At 37.6% G+C, this 21,883-nt stretch overlaps 1 protein-coding gene across 2 annotated transcripts in view; it reads right to left on the bottom strand.

The window, feature by feature from the left end:
* Window positions 1-21,883, bottom strand: part of sh3gl1a (SH3-domain GRB2-like 1a) — a 48,983-nt gene continuing 27,100 nt past the window's right edge. The window contains exons 6-10 of one of the 2 annotated variants that reach the window (XM_079820588.1): window positions 20,196-20,354; window positions 15,123-15,226; window positions 11,115-11,242; window positions 7,276-7,320; window positions 1-4,973 (exon numbers count right to left, since the gene is read on the bottom strand). In XM_079820588.1, coding sequence (XP_079676714.1) covers window positions 4,780-4,973; window positions 7,276-7,320; window positions 11,115-11,242; window positions 15,123-15,226; window positions 20,196-20,354 — 630 coding nt within the window. In that variant the 3' untranslated portion in view covers window positions 1-4,779. The remainder of the gene's footprint in view (window positions 4,974-7,275; window positions 7,321-11,114; window positions 11,243-15,122; window positions 15,227-20,195; window positions 20,355-21,883) is intronic. The other variant, XM_079820589.1, reaches the window with a different exon arrangement.

The following is a 21,883-nucleotide window of genomic DNA, read 5'->3' as shown; positions in this document are numbered from 1 at the left end:
TTCCACCTTTATTTAAAATGAAAAATATACAATGTTCCCTGCACATTTTTATAACAAAACATAAATCACGAATGGATTACGCAGGAAATACTGATTCAAAGAAGCATTCTTTCTGAAACACTTTCTCAAACACATGATGACTGGCCTAACAATGTTTACCATGGACAATAAGAGGCACAAGCAAGGTTTTCCATCACATATAATACATTCTACCTATAATAAAAGATTGCTTTTAAATGTAGTGTGAGCAGAAAGCATGTCATATGCTGAGCGTACTACAGTAGAAGCAGCATTTAGAAACGTGCAAGGTGAAATAGGGTTAACTCAGAGCAAGACCTGAACCTGATGCAAATGGGATCTGGGACTGGAATCCCTTACCCGACACACAATGACGCAGGAAAAGTAATGCGTTTCCACGGTACTTTACAAAAGCTGGTCACACTGGTTTCTTTCTGGGTTACCTGACTGGCATGACATCAGATCTGCCGGCTAATGCAAATGTAAAGTAAAAGAGAAAGAGGTGCTGGCAGGATCTTTAGATGCTGAAATCATTCTGGGGCATTTTTCACGGTGGTACGTTCACTCCAGAGTACCTTACATACGTTGACCTATTACTGCATTATGATGCACAACAATAAACAATATGCTCTGCATCAGTTCGGATTTATTAATTTAACTACAGTAACTCTGGGCAGATTACAACCATATCCCAGTTTTCAATGGACACAGACTCCAGTTTACAGTCCCTTTCGTCAAGTTTCCAGTAACGCAAACTAAAAAGAAAAAGAAATCTAAAATATGATCAATATGAATATGTCCTGAAAATGCTATAGATGATCTAAATGTGTCCAATCTCTCCATTTGGCATGTTGTTCAAAGATATATAATCTAAAACTATACTGAGCATCACTGTCATCCTAAGAATGTTCTTTAAAAAGTGGCGATATTTAATTGCAGAATGTTCTACAGAGGACGTAAAGGGACATGATGATGGAAAACAATACAAGATGGAAGGAAAAATTATACGTCACTGCTTTTGCGTTCTCTCGCAAGTGTTTTATGCTCCCCAGAGAAACGAAGAAGAATGCAAAAACTTTGAAAGCTTTGAAACTGTGTTCACACACAAAGGCATTGATGTTTTGAGTTCTTTGCGAGCGAACAGTTTCTTGAGGGAATGCAAACATTTTATGAATGGACGCAAATTTTCTCGAAGAAACGCAAACACTTTGAAAGCTTTGAAACTGCGTTAGCTCTCAAAATTTTTAGTTCTTTGTAAGCGAACGCAAAGTTTCACGGAAAAATGCAAAAACTTTGAAAGCTTTGAAACTTTGCGTTTGCGTGCAAAGGCATTGATGTTTTGAGGTCTTTGCAAGCGAACACAAAGTTTCTTGTGGGGATTGCACAAGTTTTGCGAGCGAATGCGAAGTTTCTCGGAGGAACGCAAACACTTTGAAGCTCTCTGCTCGCAAAATTGAGTTCTTTGTGAGCGAACGCAAAGTTTTTTTGGGGAATGTAAACATTTTGCAAATGGACGCAAAGTTTCTGGGAGGAAAGCAAAAACTTTGAAAGCTCTGAAACTGCATTTGATCGCAAAACGTTTGAGTTCTTTGCGAGCGAACACAGTTTCTTTGGGGGGTTGCACAAGTTTTGCGAGCGAATGCTAAGTTCTTTGGAGGAACGCAAAAATTCTGAAAGCTCTGAAACTGCGTTGGATCGCAAAACATTTTAGTTCTTTGTGAGCGAACACAGTTTCTTTGGGGGGTTGCACAAGTTTTGCGAGCGAATGCTAAGTTCTTCGGAGGAACGCAAAAATTCTGAAAGCTCTGAAACTGCGTTGGATCGCAAAATGTTTGAGTTCTTTGAGAGCGAACACAGTTTCTTTGGGGGGTTGCACAAGTTTTGCGAGCGAATGCGAAGTTCTTCGGAGGAACGCAAAAATTCTGAAAGCTCTGAAACTGCGTTGGATCGCGAAACTTGAGTCTTTGAGAGCGAACGCAACGTTATTTTGGGCAATGCAAACATTGTGCGAATGGATGCAAATTTTTTCGGGGGAAAGCAAACACTTTGACACTGTCTGCTAGCAAAATTTAGTTCTCTGTGAGCGAACGCAAAGTTTTTTGGGGAATGTAAACATTTTGCAAATGGACGCAAATTTTCTCGAAGGAACGCAAAAACGTTGAAAGCTCTGAAACTGCGTTTGATCGCAACATTTTTAGTTCTTTGTAAATTAAAACGGAATGCACAAGTTTTGCGAGAGTTTCTCGGAAGAACGCAAAAACTTTGAAAGCTTTTAATCTTTGCATTCGCGTGCAAAGACATTGACGTTTTGAGTTCTTTGCGGGCGAACAGTTTCTTTGGGGGGTTGAACAAGTTTCGCGGGCGAATGCTAAGTTACTCGGAGGAACGTAAAAACTTTGAAAGCTCTGAAACTGCATTTAAATCGCAAAACTTTTGAGTCTGAGAGCGAACGCAACTTTTTTTGGGGAATGCAAACATTTTGCGAATGGATGCAAATTTTCTCGGGGGATTGCACAAGTTTTGCGAGCGAACAGAGTTTCTCGGAAGATCGCAAAAAATTTGAAAGCTTTGAAACGCATTGACGTTTTGAGTTCTTTGTGAGTGAACGCACATTTTCCTGGGAGAACACAAACATTTGGTGAATGAACGCAAAATTACTCGGGGGAACTCAAAAGCTTTAAAAAAAAAAATCCACCATCATGTCCCTTTAGGGGCTCCGTAGCGGTTCAATTTTGTTGTCTAACTACAACTTGACATTTGTAGTGATTGTATCTTCAAAATCATAATGTACTCTACAAACGGTTTAATAACATCATTATTGTAATGAAAAGACTAACACAAAATCCAGACTGACTTTAAATACAATGATATATTATGTAAACATTTGCTTGGTACAGTTTATCCACGGCGACAACAACAGGCAGAACAAATTTGCATCAGCTGTTTATAAATCCATTCTTACATCAACACTATATGCAGAGAAATTTGCTCTGCGCATGTTGAATTATATGAATACGTCCCAGTGAGTTTATCTGTACGGTAGGACTAAAGCAAACATACCTTTCCCTGAGGGATAGAAACTGAACCAGGGTCAGTGGTTAGAGGGAACTTCTGAATTCCCGATTTGAGGAAGGGAAACAGATTAAAGCCGTATAAACCCAGAAGACAAACAAACTGGGCTTAAAAACAGAATCACAAAAAGAGCTTCACACACTTAATTTCCCGTTTTTTTATGAACCCCACATCCCCGTGGAGCTGTAATATCTGTAATCAGATCTTTAATCATAAACCACAGCAATAACGCTATGAGGCTTTATTTGTGTGTCTCCCACTATAAAGATCACAACAAAGTTCTCGGAAAACACGAGTACAGTGCGGAAGTGGATTTGTAAAGGTTCCTTTTTCCATAGAAAAGAGCAAGAGGTGGAATCATGCAGAAAAAGAAGTATAAATGATTGATGTCTAATGTCTACATAAGCATCAACTGGCATTTCTGGTTAATCAAACAGCTGGAATTACCTCATTTACATACTCATTTAAAAATAGAATCTGGAAGCAGGAAGTGAGGATTTAAAGGAATGATTCATTCTGTCATTATTGACTCACCCTCATGTCCTTCCAAAAGCATATGACTTTTCAATATTATCAAACTGAATGTGTTTGGAACAACATGAGGGTGAGAAATCGAAACTTCATTTCTAATTTTAGGTGAACCTAACTCTGTTAATGCTCATGTGAGGACAGTTTTGTTTTCCTGAATTTACTAAATGGCCTCGCTTTTTGTTTAACACAAACATAACATTAGATTAAACTCAATGCTGACCAAATTAATAATGCTCAAGTGAGCACAGCATTTAAAGGGCTATTTCAGGCACAAATAAAAATGGTCCTCATTTACTCACCCTCAAGTTGTTCCAAACCTGAATTTGAAAAGAATGGATTTCTTTCTTCTGCTGAACACAAAAGAAGATATTTTGAAGAATGTCAGTAACCGAACCAGTGACCAAAGTTAATCGGCCCCCATATCTTATTCTCCATGCTATGGAAGTCAATGGGGTTCATCAACTGTTTGGGCATCCATGTTCTTCAAAACATCTTCTTTTGTGTTCAGCCGAAGACAGAAATTCATACAGGTTTGGAACAACTTGAGGGTGAGTAAATGATGACAGAATTGTCACTTTTTGGTGAACTATCCCTTTAAGAGAAATGAAAGAAACCCAGTACAACTAAAGTCAATGGGAAAGGGTCAGTTATTCGTTCATGCGATTCAAACTAATTACCATGCTAATAAAAACTGCATTATGAAGTAAAATGAGTTCTAATCCAACACGCTGAGCTTTTCGCCGGTCAACAAAAAGCTGAGCTGTGATTGCTAGCTCATACATGGCCACTAGAGGTCAGTGATTACCAACAAGAGACATTTCTTATACAGTAAAGATGCTGCTGAGGGCATTTGTAAGCAAGTAACATCATTATAGGAAACTGATATGAAAATAATATCCTTTTGACTCTAGAATGAACACTCCCAAAACGGATTTATCTTTGATATACTACTCAATGATGTTTATTGTACTTTAGGGAATGGTGGTGTTTTACTGAGATGAACTACAAAGCTGGACCTCAACCCTAAGTAACAAATAATAACCCGGACACATACTGCATCTCTTTCAGGAGGTCAACGTTCTCATGGTGAAATACAACCCTTTTCCCTGTCTGTCTGTACCTGACATTGCACTTTCTCTTGTTCTTTTCTGTGTGTGATCAGTGCCGCAGGGGCACCATCACCTCCACGTAGTTGCAGGGGAACAATCCCGCCTGGCCGCGCAGGCTTCCCTCGTACCAGTTCTCGTCTATCTGATTGGTCAGTGTGATGACGTCGCCCTCGTAGAAGCCAAGCTCTCCGGCGTTCTCTGGTTCAAAGTCATACAGAGCCTTGCAGCACGGCTGATCTGTCGCTATGGAGACCAAAGAATGTTTGAGGATAAGAGAGGATAAAGGGTGAAGATGCACACAGAGAGGAGAAAAAGGAAAAGTGAACAGAGAGATTAAAAAAATACAGAGAAAAAAAAACAATCAGAGAAATTGACTATTGGTGAACAAGTGCAGATGTGGAACACTAAATTAAAAGGAACATTAAATTCTTTAAACACTATTTTTGAGTGAATATGGTACAAAATAGGGCTTTAAACAAAACAAAAAAAGAAAGAAAATATATGCTTTTTTTTTAAATAAAATTTTGCAAAACCCTATTTTATGAAGTCCACGTTACATTTTTTAACATTTTTTAAAACATGTGTCATTGTTAATTCTAGCAATTGCCAAAATAAAGAAATCCTAGTTTAAGGTTCAATAATAATAGATAGTAATGAAAAATAGACCAAATAAATAAAATAAACAATAAATTAACTAATGATTTTGTTAAATACTGATGCATGTCATTTTCTTAATTCTAGCAGTAAACATCAAGAATTACCATAATAATGAAATTCTAGGTTTAAAAGGTTAAATAAAAAAAATATATATAAAAAAATTGTAATCAAATGAATAATTAATACAAATAATAAAATAATAATACAACAATAAATGTGTATTTATTAAATGTATTTAATGTATTTAAATGTGTATTTTAGTGCTGTCAAATCGCATATAACATAAAAGTTTGTAAATTACACGCACGCACGCATGCACGCACGCACATTTTATGTTAGATCTTATATTAAAAATAAATACAATTTACCAAACATTTAAAATGTTTATTAAAAAATATTTAATTTTTGATAGATTTTTTTTATTTGTATTAATTATTAATATACATACATACACATTCACTTTTATGTTAGATGCGATTAATCGATTTGACAGCACTAATAAATATAATAAAATGAGTAGGAATGACCAGAATAGGTATGAAGGTTGAAAGTTCTTGGTTTGTAGTTATTTATAAACCTATATGTCCCATAAATTATAGAATATATTTTTGCTTGATCATTTTTCTTACGCTAATCTTGGCAGCAGAGTTGAGTGCTTGACGAATGCAGTCAACCCTAAAATTTGTCTAAAAATAGAGAGTTGGTGCGTTTTAAACTTTACAAACGGTTAATTTTAGGTTAGATAATGTCTAATAGTTCTCTCTCCAAAGAACCTGGGATTGGTGCCTTTATTAAAAAAAGAAGAAAAAAAGACCGCAATTTGTACTCAACTTGTGGAAAGTGCTAATGTCATGAAAAAGAAATGGTCTTTAATGAAAACTGACCTACACCAAACATATTTAGCATTTTAAAGCTGCTGTCCGTAACTTTTTTTGTGTTCAAGAAATACAAAAATTATATGATGAGAATGTCCCACATGAATCCATTTTCCAAAGCGTGTTTTTGTCTTACCCTGAATCATTATGGTACACTTATAATAAGTGTTTATATTGGGACTATTTCAGACCGGTCTGGTAGGAAGCGCTGCGGAGGAGCACAGTCCCTGCGTGACTCGCCATAGACATAAACAGAGAGAAGTAGCTCCGGCTGCAATGTTCTTCCGCAAGACGCATGCAGTTCTGTTTATTAACCGCTAGAGCGCAAAAAGTTACGGACTGCAGCTTTAAGCACATGCACTACAGCTTTCATGCAAAGGTGTGCATTAAGAAAGTTAAAAGAATAGATAGATTTATCAAAGAAAAAGGACAGTTCTGCCCCCTCCAAACAAGAACAAAAGGATCAAAAGTAGTTCTCAAGCAATCCACATTCACTGCATGCTAGACAGCACAAACATTCACTCATTTAACATTCTCCACATAACGTCAAACTCTATTGGGAATCACTGCAAATCGTGGCGCGTGTGCTGCCTATGTAGTGCGTTCCAAATCAATTACCAAGTAAATGTAGGTTAGAATGCTGCCTTAGAAGAGACCCTATACGTTTAACAACAGCTTGTTTGTGTATGTGTGAGATGTTTAAAAATAATGCAGGTTTTAATAACTCATTCTTGCGCTAAACGAGCTCCCCGGTGGATAATTCAACATGTGATCAGGCTTTTGATTCATCTTATGAAGGGAAAATAAATGTGTCACACAAACAGAGCCTCATCTCATATACATGAGTGTACTGTCTGTGCTCATCACAGGTTTGTTGCAGTATGTGTGGGAGTGTATTTAGCAGGTGGGTGATTCACACTGCTCGTTTTCATTATAGGAATTGAGGCTGGGAAAAATCTGGCATAGAATAAAAGCCCTTCACCATGTCAAGTGTGTGTTTGCATATGACTCACAATTACGTTTTTGGCGTGAAGATGTCCTGTTAAAGGAGGGGGCCGCTGACGTAAAAGAAAGAATAAACAATAGTCAGTCTCTGCGTGGCTTCACACACACAGATCGGTGATCACACACAGTCTTTTACAGTGAAAACCAACTGACACAGGCACACATCCATCCACACAAAAATATGCATGATAACTGATTTTCTTTATGCATATAATACCTAGATGACTTCTACATATTGTGACATTTGCTAAAATGTGCTGTATACAACAGAGCACATCTCGCAATGCACCAATGCTGTTACTGTTGACTAAAGCCAAAACAAAACCACAAAAATCGATTCCAGTTATTGAAATAAAGCTAAAATAAAATAAAAATATATGATTAAAATTAGAAATGTTGCCTTGGCAACTAAATGAAATAAAAAAGTTGAAGTACTACAATTACTAATCAATAAAACTGAAAAAAATAATAAAAAATATAAACATAAATAACTAACAAAAATGACAAAAGCCCATAACAAAATACTTAAAATAAAAATAAAAACTGAAAATATAAAAATAAAAGCGAACTCAATACTGAATTTTAGAATTTTTTTATTTTTATATTTTACGGGTTTTAAAAGTATTTTGTTGTGGGCTTTTTTCATTTTTGTTCGTTTTTTTATGTTTCTATTTTTATTTGAGTTTTATGATTAGTAATTGTATTACTTCAACTTTTTTTATTAAATTTTTTGTTATTTGATTTGAATTGAATAATACTTAATTTTTTATGAATTAATATTTTATTGAAATCAAATCAAATTTAAAAATTTTAAAACCTACACTTAAAAAAACAACTAACTTAAATAAACAAGTTTAAGTTTAAAGTACTACAATTACTAAAACTATCTAAATATTTAAAAAACTAATTAAAATGATGAAAGCACATAACAAAATTACTAAAAACAAACCACAATTATAATGAAAGCAGAAAATATAAAAATAAAAACTAATTCAAAATATTAATAAATACTACAATATGGTGTCCGATTGAGCAATTGAAAGTTTTCTTATTTTTTTCCCCAGCATATGACTTAATTTCTATGAGAAATAAGCATTGTAGTCAATAAATATTTGCTTGGCTATGACTAAAGTCCCTGTAATTTTTTTTCTAGATCTTGAGACACGACTTTATAGTGCCTTGGAAGGCAGCTTGAAACCTCAGACAGTCTGTTTCCTTAGAGGGTTCCACTATACACAAAAGCAAGTTATTGACTGTCTGGTCAGCCAGGCTGATGTAGGTTTTGGACAGCCAAAATGTTAAAATACTAAGTATTATACAGTATATGCTCTGTACAGCATGCAGTTTCCCATTCGGAACATGCGTCAGTTAATCAATTGACCATATGCACAGAACGTCCTTAAGAGCCAGCTGGAAAACTTCCGGTGAATAGTCATTTGTTGGTGTATCGTCAATGTCCTGAGGTAGCTTTAACAGCATCAATAGTGTAACACTTAGTTTATAATCAGAATATAGTCACTTAAATAGTCATGCCTAGCATTAATTTAGTAATTCAAAGGTAAAACGACATTAAAAAAAAAAAGATCCTTCAGTGTTCCTCCTCAGCAAAATTCAATTCGACCATCAGTTTTCACACTTTCATGTGAAAAAAGCATCAACAATGTAAATTAAAGATTTATTGTGCACTTTAGTTAGATTCATTGAACAAAATGGGAAGTGTGCCGAAATCAGGGAGCTTGCACTGCACTGACTGACAGTTTCTGTCAGTGATTCTAAAGGGAAGGAGAGCGCGGTGCTAGCTTTCAGTTGTCTGGCTATCACTAGACCAAGCTCAATCTTTTAAGATTGAACATTGGTCAGGGGAGTCTGCTATGCATTTTCTCCTGCACAAGAGGCGTGATAAACAGGCATAGATCCATCTCTTCTCTATCCGTCATTGTGTTCAACCCGCCAATAGCGTGCCAGGTGGATAAGCCAGTCTGTGATTGGTTCCCGCAAATGTGTAACAGACGCAGGATAAATTAATGTACAGGTTTCCAGCCTGAGCTGCAGGGCGAAATCAAATCGAAATCAAATTACCCAGTCTAAGCTTTCAGTGTAACGCATTCACAATAAAAGTTATTGTTTTCATGAGACTTTGTGAGTATGTCACACTTCTCCTTGACAAAATTGATCTTTAAATATCTTTAAAGGGTTAGTTCACCCAAAAATGAAAATTCTGTCATTAATTACTTAACCTCATGTCGTTCGACACCCGTCAGACCTCCGTTGATCTTCAGAACACAAATGAAGATATTTTAGTTGAAATCTGATGGCTCTGAAAGGCCTCCATTGGCACAATTCACTGGACACTCTCAAGACCCTTAAAAGGTACTAAAGACGTCGTTACAAAGTCCATCTCACTACAGTGGTTCTAAAATAACTTTATGAATCGGCGAGAATAGTTTTTGTGCGCAAAAAAACCCTAAATAACGACTTACATAGTGATGACGATTTCAAAACAAGGCATCATGAAGCTTCGAAGCGTTATGAATCAGTGAGCCGAATGATGATTCGGATCGCGTGTCAAACCGCCAAACTGCTGAAATTTGGCGATTCAAACCGCTGAATCGACTCACTGATTCATAACGCTTCGAAGCTTCATGATGCCGTGTTTTGAAATCGTCATCACTATGTAAGTCGTTATTTAGGGTTTTTTTGCGCACAAAAACTATTCTCTCTGATTCATAAAGTTATTTTAGAACCACTGTAGTGAGATGGACTTTGTAACGATGTCTTTAGTACCTTTTAAGGGTCTTGAGAGTGAACCGTGCCATTGTGTCAATGGAGGCCTTTCAGAGCCATCAGATTTCAACTAAAATATCTTCATTTGTGTTCCGAAGATGAACTGAGGGCTTACGGGTGTTGAACGACATGAGGGTAAGTAATTAATGACAGAATTTTCATTTTTGGGTGAACTAACCCTTTAATATTTATTAAAAATCAAAACGTGAGAAAAAATATTACTGGAAATGGCCAATATGAGCCAATAAATGCTCCTCTGTCGCCATCTCCTGGTTATAGTGGTAATTCATTTTTTTTTATGTTAATTTCTCTTGAAACGTTCGGCTTTACAAATGGGGACAATCTCAGAAGGATGAACAAATAATATTTTTGGTCATCAAATTAAAAACAACATTTGAAGTGCTGGAAAAATTGCGTGTGCGTGTCCAATTACAGACACAATGTTTATTTGTCCAGCATTGGCTTTGCCTATTAGGTAAGTGTGATAACTGCATTAAAATATAATTTTAACCATTGATGGTTTTGTGTCCATGTACAGCGAGTATAGAATGACAGCTAACAGTTCACTGGAAATACCCAAGCTGGCTTATCGAAAACCAGGAAGAAACGGTGCATATGGTCACAATTGGGTCGTCTTCTCTGGTCTTCGCAGAAACCAGACACTGTATGAGAATAAACTTGTGAAGCATGTGGAGATCTGAGCTTTTTGTTACATGAATCAATGAATTTGACCCATTAGACTGATTTCAATTAAACCTTGGTCTTGGTTAAAATGATTTTCAGAAGATTTTCAAAAGCTTTGATGTGTGAGCAAAAGCAATATTATCCACTTTGATACAGGAAATAGTATGATTAACCTTTCCTGAAGGTAGGTCTGTCTTTTGCAGTTTCATTTTAATCATTACCCTTCAGACTCCCTGATGAAATAAAATTTGAATCCAATCTAGTCCACCTCAAAAGTGCTGTTAAATGTACAGTAAAGGCTGCATGTGTGAAAGCACATTGGCTCGGTGTTGAATCATGTTTTTATGAGGCCTTATGTAAAGGAACAGGGCAGGCTCACCTGCGGATGGGTTCGAGGGCGGCGCAGCTGGCGAATTCCAGCCTCCGTTGGAGTCTTCCGACTCATCAAAACTGGGTCTGGACACAGGCATCCGTTTCTGGCGCGGCTGAGACTGGGCCTTGTTTACTCTGCAGAACACACACACAAACACAAATTCATGCAAACACAAACACACACAGGTTGTAACCAGGCGCCTGTACCATGAAGCCAGTTTCGCTGGCTAGCCAGGTAAGTTTCAGTTTAGATTGCACCAATCCTGGGTTTTAGGTACCATGAAAGTGGCTTGGCTTTTATCTGTGTAACTTAAGCTCCGCAGCTAACCTGCTCCGAAGCAGGTTATGTTCTGGATAAGAGACCTCAAAATGAAACTGGACCAATCAGCTGTGAGCTCACTCCCCCAGTTTCTTTTACTCCAAATAAAAGGTCACTATATGATAAAAAAATATATATTGTCTGGCTTTAATGATAATAACTTTATATAAATCAATTAAAAATCATATCAAATTATTATATTATAATATATTTATAATTAATATACCCTTAATCCATTACACACAAGCAATTTTAGTTTATAAATGATTAAGCATTTAGTTTAAATGAATATTAATATATCCAGATAATATGTAGAAATAGTAAACTTTAAAAAGTGACCTTCGAGTCTCGAGCATATATATAGAGTTTTGAAACTCTTGAGAGTTGGCCCTCTTATGAGAAGTGAATTACACGTTCTCTGTGTTGAAAGGCATGTGATTGGCTGTTCACTGCTGATGTCACACTTTCATGTGCACTGACAAACTCAGGATCAAAGCCTGAGTTGACAGAGAAAGCTGATGATCAGCATCATGGTACCAACAAAGCCGGATGGGTTTGGCTTTGTCAACTTGAAACTAATCCTGTAACCCGGAGTTTGTTCAGCTACCATCATGGTACAGGTCCCAGGTAAACCATCCTTCATTGGCTGAAAATGGTTCCTCCCAAAATTACTTCAATATTCAGAACACTTGGAATATACTGCAGAGGTCATATGGACTTTTTAAAAGTATGTAGGATTTTTAATGTTAAAATATCTATCTCTAAACCCAGTTTATTGTTCATTAACTAATATTATGTATGCCATTCATGGGTTTATCTCCCCCAAAAGTGTAAACACTGAGCCTTCAAGACATTTAGAGTGGTTTGGTCAGATCCGTCAATCTTTTTCCAGCTCAACCTATAGAGTGCTGGGTTGTGATGTCAAAACTCAGAAGTCTAATATGCCAGTGGTTCCCTTGAGATTTTCCTATGGCTTTTTATAATGGGTTTTTTACATTTATGAGTAAAATAAGGCCTGTGGTAAACATAACTTGATGTTACTTGGACGTTTTGTTCTACAACGTAAATCTATAATGGAGCCAGAGGGTGTTTAGCCGGTGTGGGAACATGACTGATGATGCATTACATGGGAAAAGACATTCAGCCTCGGTTACAGGAGTGCAAGCCAAAATTCACTGCATTTAGACCATCAAAGATGAAACGGGTGATAAACACAAAGCAAACGGGGCATTGCGATGCAACGTGCTACAATGAACGCTTCAATACAGCATCATCATGCACCCGTTCGTTCAGAAAGACACATTTTCCAGTTTATGGTGTTTACTTTGATGTGTCCAGTGTAGGCAGCCTCAAATAGTAGTGGCAAGTCATGTAAAAAAAATACAATATATAAAAACAAACATTTAATAAAAAAGAAAAGAAAAGAAAAAAGAAAACACAAATAAGTACTTGTACAAAATGAGTAAACTTTTATAAAAGATTCTTTAAGAGCTAAAAATTGTAAAAGATTTTCTGGATCCATAAACTATTCCTTAAAAGTTTGTCCAGATAAAAAGCACTGTCTCATAACATATGAACATAAACATATGTTTTACAGTCAAGTTTGTACTAGAGTATTGACAAAAAAATGACCAAAGAATTTTGATATTTTTCCTATTTAAAACTTGACTCTTCTGTAGTTACATCGTGTACCAAGACCAACAGAAAATGAAAAGTTGCGATTTTCTAGGCCGATATGGTTAGGAACTATACTCTCATTCCTGCATAATAATCAAGGAACTTTGCTTCCATACCATGGGTGCAGCGGCGCAATATTACGCAGCGCCTGAAAATAACCTGCCTGAGTGTGCTGGGGACTGTCACATTGGTTATATTTATGGAAGTTAGCCTATTTTCAGGCATCTCCGTAATATCACTGCGCCTTTGTACGGCAGCAAAGTTCCTTGATTATAACGCAGGAATGAGAGTATAGTTCCTAGCCATATCTCCCTAGAAAATCGCAACTTTTTATTTTCTGTCTGTGTTAGTTGGGGATGTAAAGGTGAGGAAATGTTCCCACTGGTTAATCGACGTGTGACAACACCGGTAATACTGGTATCACCAACTCGGCTTTTAAATCACTAATTCTATCTAACCGAAAGTAACACGACTGCTCAGGCTTTCATAACGTAACTGAAAACTGAACTGAAAACGCGCCAGTGCGCACACACGTGAATGACAGTTCGTCTGTAAATGCACGCTCTGTGAGGCCATGAATGAATGACAGTTCGTCCATCAATGTGCGCTCTGTGAGGCCATGGGTGCATCTCAATCAGTTCCCTAGTTCAGTAGTCAGGGCACTGATCAGGCATTGAGTTATGTCCTGATCAGTGCCCTGACTACTGAACTAGGGAGCTGATTGAGACGCACGCCATGAATGAATGACAGTTTGTCTGTAAATGCGCACTCTGTGCGGCCGTGCACATTTTACTTTCGGTTTTGAATTAGCGCCACTTCGGCTGCGGGTTGCTTGAATTTTGGGTTCATTAGTCTATTATTCTTAATGAAAAACACCATGACAAGCTCCCTTAAATAGGCGCTTTAACGTTTCAATTTGAAACCAAATCTTCCGCGATCATCTCAGTCAGCTCCTCACTCTCTGATGAATGACTCCTGCTGCTGCCGAGACTAAGATCATGCTTTATTAAGCAGACACTTTCAGTTTTTATTTGTATTGTCTGTTCTCTAAATGAACAAAATGATTTTATTACTATAAACAAATCAAAACGACGGTTGGGCGGTGCCACGGTGGGCAAGTGATGTAACCGGTGTTGAGTCTGAACACCGGTAACACCGACTATCGTTGCAAGCCTAGTGTTAGCATGTAACTACAGAAGAGTCAAGCTTTAAATAGGAAAAATATCGAAACTCTTTGGTCATTTTTGAGCGAGATGCTAACGGTCTAATCAGATTCAATGATCTATGCTAAGCTATGCTAAAAGTGCTAACGCCAGACCTGGAGATCGGCTGAATGGATTTGAAAACGCTAAAACTCAACTGTTTAACTCTAGGGGAGTTGGAAAATGGGCCTATTTTCAAAAAAAGTGGAGTGTTCCTTTAAGCTGAAAATTGCTTAAAATGTTGAAAATGTTGAAGTTAGCTGGTAGCCTGATATAATAACATGGGAACATGGGAAATGAGCAGCGGCGTTGATCATCTCCTGACTCATGACCAATCCTCAAGCCCCAGTTGGCCCACATTGGACAGAGGTATTCGGCGGGCCAAAAACCCCAAGCTGTTGGCCCCAAGGAAGCCCAAATGAGGCCCGATCAAGTCCTGGAAGTGACAGTGGAAACGCACTAGCACGCTCGCTTTTGACCCGACAGTGGAAAACACGGCTATTGATGCACGATAGGGGTGCTTGCAAGGTTGTTTGAAAATAAGCTTTTTTTTGTAATTCCATGAGGCGTCACTAGTGTCACAGAAACTACATACTTCACCTTTAATGATATTGTTAGTGCTTTCGCATCCTATTTGAAGCTTGAATGCTTTGTTCCCATTCACTGTAACTGCGTTAGAAAAAGTGACCAAATATGCGATTCAAAATTTTTCCTAGTGTGTTCCAGAGAAGTAATAATGTCAAATGGGTTTGAAAGGGATTTTCTTTTATGTGATGAAGACAGAGAAAGAATGATAGATGATAGATTAGTCTCTAACCTTTCTCTCATCCTCTCTGCCAGCTCCTCCAGGACCTCCATAGACTGTCTGTGAAACTGCAGCTGAGATTCGACCAGAGCTGCGAGCTGACTCACCTGCTCCACCTATAAACACACAGACACACGTACAAAGCATAAAAAGATGTTAGCAAAAAGAGCTGCTATCTGCAAGCTAAATAAAATTGAATCAATATTTTTGTCTTCTAAAAATACGTAAAACATCCTTGAGACAAAATGCAATTTCTTCAGAAGCAAAATTACATGTGATAAAGAGGTTTTTCCAGAAATATATCTCAATAACCAAGTTTATTTTTCTTTACAGCATTGGTAAACAGTTTTTTTCTTGTTTTTAGCACTAAATTTTGTTCACTTGTTTATGAAAAAATAAACGGGACACTCTAAATTCCCATGGCGTTTCACAGTGTGCTTCACTTAATTAAAATTAATGTTTAAACAAACATTGCATCACTAAATTAAAACTACAAGTAATGTGATATAAGAAAAAAAAAATCATAAAACGATAATGATATGGTTGAAATGTCAGTTTAAATGTCATACATCTGGGCAAGTTGCATAAACAGATCAACAAGTTAAGACTGTCTAAACCAACTTACTTTTCTGATTCAAGCTAAACCAATCTACCCTTTTATGTTACTGACTTAAAAGGAACACACCACTTTTACCACAACATAACCAACATGACAACCTGCTATACTTGGCTTGCACAGGGAGCGTGCCGGGGACTATTTTTAGGCGCTGTGCGTAATATAATTGTGCCTGCTGCACCCATGGCAAAGTTCCTTGATTATTACGCAGGAATGAGAGTATAGTTCCTAACCATATCGGGCTAGAAAATTGCAACTTTTTATTTTCTGTTGATCTTAGTACACAATGGCCCTCATTTATCAATCTTGCGTAGAAACGGGCGTATATGTTGGTGTAAGATTATGCTTACACTCCTCTCACCGCCTGATTTATGAAGCTGTGCGCACCTCTGAAATCCAGGCGTACGCAAAACCTGCCCTTGATAAATGCCGCGGCTGAAAACGATCGTCATTAGAATAACACGCCCCTATATATTCAAGTCTCTGCCTCCCCCACGCCCTCATTTTACGCCATGGACACAGGAAGACGGCAAAGAAGCGAAACTTCTCTGACGTGGAGATCGAGACCATCACCAGGGAAGTGGAAAAAAAACTAAATTGTTTTATTTGGGAGTTTAAAGAGTGGGATTAAAGGCGCCCACAAAAAGGTGTACGGTGGAAATCCAGTTTAAATAGCTGTTTGGATGAGAAATTACCTATCACAATTCATTATTTTACAGCAGGTGTTTTGAAATAATATGCATTTAATTTCGTATCACATCACATGTATTGGGGTGTACAATAGTGATGATGATGTGATGTGGAGTACCATTCATTCACATTAATATAATTGCATGACAATTTGTAAGATTCTTATTATTATTATTATGATTTGTATTATTAATGACGCTTATTGCTATTTAGAAGAAGAATGTCATTATTATTATTATTATTATTATTATTTATTTTATTATTATTTAAAAGAAGAAGAATGTCATTTGTATTATTTTGTCAGTCTGAATTATTTCAGTCCCAGTCCGTGCGCAGCTGCCGGGCCTAACCTTGAACCGTCAGGTAAAGCGCACAGACTCGCAACTGGAGGAATACATAGCCTACAAATTAAATGCTTTGGTACAGTCACACAAATTAAACATTGAAGTCCATGTTGCACAAAAATAAACACTGAAGTTTATAATTACTTATTCGCACGGGATTAGTATATGTGGGGAGCTCTGGTGATTTGTAAAAATTGCAGAGAAGGTCTGTGATCTTAATCCCGTGCGAATCGGCCATGTCTGTAATATGTAAAGGAAAAATTCCCCCGCAAATACCTACCATATTTCGCCGAACACCGAGGTGATATTAGTCCCGTGCGAATCGGCATCTATTTGGCCGGGATTAGGCGGATCGTATATCATTTTTGCAAGGTTTTTGTGTCCTGTGAGCATTTCTATCTTTATCTTTCACGAAGAATGGCGCTAGGCTGCATATGTGCACCGTTATGAATTCCCGTGTGGCCGCGCGGATTATAGGCTACTACTTTCACTTTAGAATGAGCACAATTTGGGAGTAGCCTAAATTGCTTGAATGGTGTGTTTAATATTATTCTTAATGAAAAACACAAAAACAGAACAGTACAACGACAACTCGCTTTAATGGGCACTTTTACATTTAGCTTTGAAACTGAATCTTCCGCCGTATATTGTTATTATATTGCTTATTTACGTTTTTAATTGCGTCTGTCCTCTAACTGAACGAAATTATTTGTATTACTATAAAACAATCAAAATGATATCGATACGACTGTTTATAATTTCATACAGCTATATAATGAAAAAACATTTTCAAGCAACATCATAGAGATAAGTCAGTGAATTTGAGTAAAATCACAGCTTATCCCGTGCTAATGCGCCAAGCAAAATTCAGATGTGGGGGAGTAATTTCTAAATCACACGAGGTCCCCAGATAATAGCCTACTTATCCCGTGCGAATAGGGCTATATTTGTTGTTGTTGTTGTTTTGTTGTTTTTTACAGTGGGTCATAATATAGCATATCTTTGTCAGTGCGTTTTGTGGTGTTAGGAATTGTTTTTCTGCATTTTCGCACTAACTCAAAACGTGCGTACACCACCTCCTGAGCTGGCGTAGGATTTGAGCGTGCCGTACGCCAACGTCCATATTGATAAATCTCAAAGTCACCGTGGTTTTGGGTGTACGCCAGGTGTACGCTGGAAATTTGGTGTACGCACTTTTGATAAATGAGGGCTAATGTAACTACAGAAGTGTCAAGATCTAGATAGGAAAAATATCGAAACTCTTTGGTCATTTTTGGGCGAGATGCTAACGGTCTAATCAGATTCAATGATCTATGCTAAGTAGGGGTGTAACGATTCATCTACTACATCGATGTATCGATTTATTTTCCTACGATCTAACTACATCGATCTGTGCTCGGCAAGTTGGCCTTCCGGATGACATATATCGATCTAACATCGTTTTAAAAGGTAATCAATCGATTGTATCGATCATAGGAAATAACGCATTGGATTTAAGCACGTCAGACTTTAAATGGATGTTTTTTCTTAGCACTTTTAATGATAAAGGCGTTAAACGTTACTCGATTCAGTCTGCCTATCTGTGACATCATCGCAACGCACGCACCAGCAGCAGCGCTAAGAAAACAAAACATAGCATGGCGGATGACAGAGGAGAAGCCAACCAGCGAGAAATTATCAAGCCACCAGGAGAAAGAGCTAAGTTAGTAACGTGTTACCTGTACTTTCAACCCTTGCTAAATGTTACCTGTACATTCCTGACACCAGTGTGCCTGCAGAGCGAGTTTTTAGTACTGCTGGCGACATAGTGAACGCACAGAGAAGTGTTCTGCGGTCAGATCATGTTGATATTTTTGAAAAAGAAATATGTAGAGTCATTGAAGAGTAGTTGGTTACATTTTATCTTTTGTTAAATATTGTTTGTTTATTAAACTGAGAGTAGTAGCAGGTTCAGCCAGTTTATTCAAACTGAAGAAATGTTGGTTGCACTTTGTTTTTGATATTAATATTGTATTTGTATTATTTTAATGTTGAAAAACAACAGCAAAAGTAACAGATACACCTACTATTAATTAAACCTGAAGAGAAGTTAGTTGCACTTTATTTTTGATATTAATATTGTAATATTATTATGTTGGATAACAAAAGCAGAAGTAGCAGGTTAACCTACTGTTGAAATGTTGGTTGCACTTACTGTGCTTTTATTGAAAATGTATTGAATATTGAAAATGAGAGCAGAAAAGGTTAACTTCCTGTTAATTCAACCTAAACTGTTGGTTGCACTTTATTCAAATAAAATTTGAATGCATTTGCCATTAATTGTTGTTTACTTGTTTGTTTATATCCATAATATATGGATATGGATACCTGATTCCCTTACAAGAAACAACAGGAATCTAGGAAACTTCACCTGCACTGACCAGTATCCAGATATTTATTTCAGTCACACAATTTTTGGCTAAAAAGTTACTGAATCGATTTCAAGTCACTGAATCGTTTCGGATCGTTTCGTTCTAAATGAACCAAAATCGTCCTTGAATCGTATCGACAACCTCAAATCGTGATACGAATCGAATCGTTGTTAAAACGAATCGTTACACCCCTAATGCTAAGCTATGCAAAAAGCGCAACCGCCAGACCCAGAGATCGGCTGAATGGATTCGAAAACGGTAAAGCTCAACTGTTTAACTATAGGGGAGTTGGGAAAGCCTATTTTTTTTTTTTTAAAGTGACGTGTCCCTTTAAAGTTATGACCAGCCTTGAAGAAAATATCAAAATATCACATTCTTTTCCTGCATGACTACCACTGTATATTCATGTGCCATGGTATTTGTATGGTACTCACATGGCACACTGAGAAACTTTTCGTTAGCTGACATCAATAACTTTGTTTAATTACAGGCCTGTGCATAAGATCAATGTGGCAAAGAATCAGAAATATCCCGAAGTTTTCTCTGGGCTGCAGTCCAGTGTCGATAAAACAGACTGATAAATGTGTTGGCTCAGCAGACTGTCTGGAAAATATCCAGCACTCATTGATGTGGATCACTATAGCAACATTACAATTATATGAGTCTGCATGGTCCTGGACTATAAAGACTTTCCAATAGGGGATCATTTGATTTTTAGTAGTGTTTTCTCAGGCAAGCATCCCCCCCCCCCCCCCCCCGTTATCACTGTTAAAGCGGTTTTGAAACTATCTACATTGTACAAAGCCCTATTTAAATAAAGGTGACTTGAATGGTGAAATTAAATTTTTTTTTTTTTTTTTTTTTTTAAAGCTATTTTAAAATCATAGATGAATCCATTTCCAAATGATACGAGTTTGTTGGGTTCTCCAAAATGGAAAGACAACAATTCAAATTGCAGTTGGCAATACATTCAGCACCTTAAAATGAAGAGTTCAGAGACTCCAATAGGCTGAAGTGAACTTACGTCAGTATCCAGAAGGTCCTGCATGCTGGTTTCGGCTACATCTTTGGACTCTTCGAACTTCTCCACCGCCATCCTGAGCTCCTCATCCGCAATCTTCCCCTGGCGCTTCTTCTTGTAGTCATAATCCAGTCGACGGCCCTCCAGTTTCTTCAGGTGATGCTGAGGTAAAATTATTTGTATTATTAAAGGTCCCATGGCATGGCATTTTTCTATTATTTTATAATGTTTCCTGAGGTGTACTTATATTGTTAGTATGATTTTTACATCATAAAATGTCATAATTTAGAAATAAAAGGCATTTTTTCTATACTGCTGTTTGCCCTGTGGCTGAATGCCCTGTTTCAAGGGGCGTGTCTGCTGTGAGACTTCAGTAAAAACGCCCACTGTTGTGATTGGCTGACATCTTTGCATTTGAAATGAGCGGAGGGGGCATGGTTTGACGAGGTCTACGAGGCACGAGCTGCTGCCAGAGAGAGGGATGGACCTGAGTTCACTTCACATCAGTTCTTTCAGTCTCAGTTCAGTGAACTGTTGTAGTTACCGCATATACTTCAGGTTATTAGTCTATTTTTAGTCGGAGGGACTGTCACTCATGTCAGAAAGTTAGTAACTTTAGTAAATTATGGATCAGCGCTGACTGGAGACGCGAACCGTTTAGAACGATTCAGTCCGATTTGGTGAACTGATTCGGTTCACTAAAAAGAACCGATTCAAAAGAATGATTTGTTCGCGAACCGGACATCACGGAGACGGAGCGATTGCTAACAAAGTTATTTATAGTAACTACTGAGTTATGAGAGCACTGTCTGTCTGCGCGAGTTTATTTTGTTTGTATCTGAGAGTTCTGAATAAACACGAGTCCCAGTCACACCGAGTCCGTCTTCATCATTATTCTACCAACTTTGTAACACATGCAAAGTACCATTACAGCTGTCGAGATGAACGAGTTACGAGTAAGTGTTGATAATAGCATTATTTTTAGATATTTTCCTATCATATGAAAAGCGTCAGTGTCGCACGCGCATTGAGTACACAGCGCAAACAAAGACACAACAGCAGTAATCGAATGCAATCCAGTTTATTGTGGGGAAAGCTGGCTAGCCTAGCCGGATACGCTCATGCTTACCCCCCTTCTGCTTAATCTCGCGCCGCGTAAGGCTCCTCCGCTGTGGGCCAGATGCAGTACTGGGGGTCGGGGATGTTGAAGGCCGACCGGCCAGTGCAGCCCGAGCTTCGGCGTGTGTGAGGTTTATCTCTAAAGATGTGTCTGCTGATGTTGAGCAGAAACGACTGTGTGCACATTTTAGAACAGATAGACGCGACGAGGACGTACAAAAACACTGACTCACTCGGGAGAGAGAGAAGCCGCTGAGTGTGCACGAATAATAAATAATTAGCTACACATCAGAAATCACTGATCACAGATCAGAAGGAACTGAAAAAACATTTCTGTTTTCATTTGTACATCCAAACACTGAGAAACTGCCAGCGTTCACTCATTCACAAGCAATGAGTCTCGAGCGTTTGCATGGGCGTGCCAGATTCTCTGGCCATGAAAAAAGAAAGAAAGGAAGACTTTTGCAATGTAGAAAAAAGTGCCCTTAAAAACATATCAATGTCTTATCACAACATTCTACAAAAGATTTCTGAAAATAAATAAATAAATACATATGAATTAATAATATATT

This window comes from Gobio gobio (genome assembly GCF_949357685.1).
Source record: "Gobio gobio genome assembly, chromosome: 6".
Lineage (NCBI taxonomy): Eukaryota > Metazoa > Chordata > Actinopteri > Cypriniformes > Gobionidae > Gobio > Gobio gobio.
Note: the sequence above shows the minus strand (reverse complement) of the source record. Positions and strands in the feature narration are given on the sequence as shown.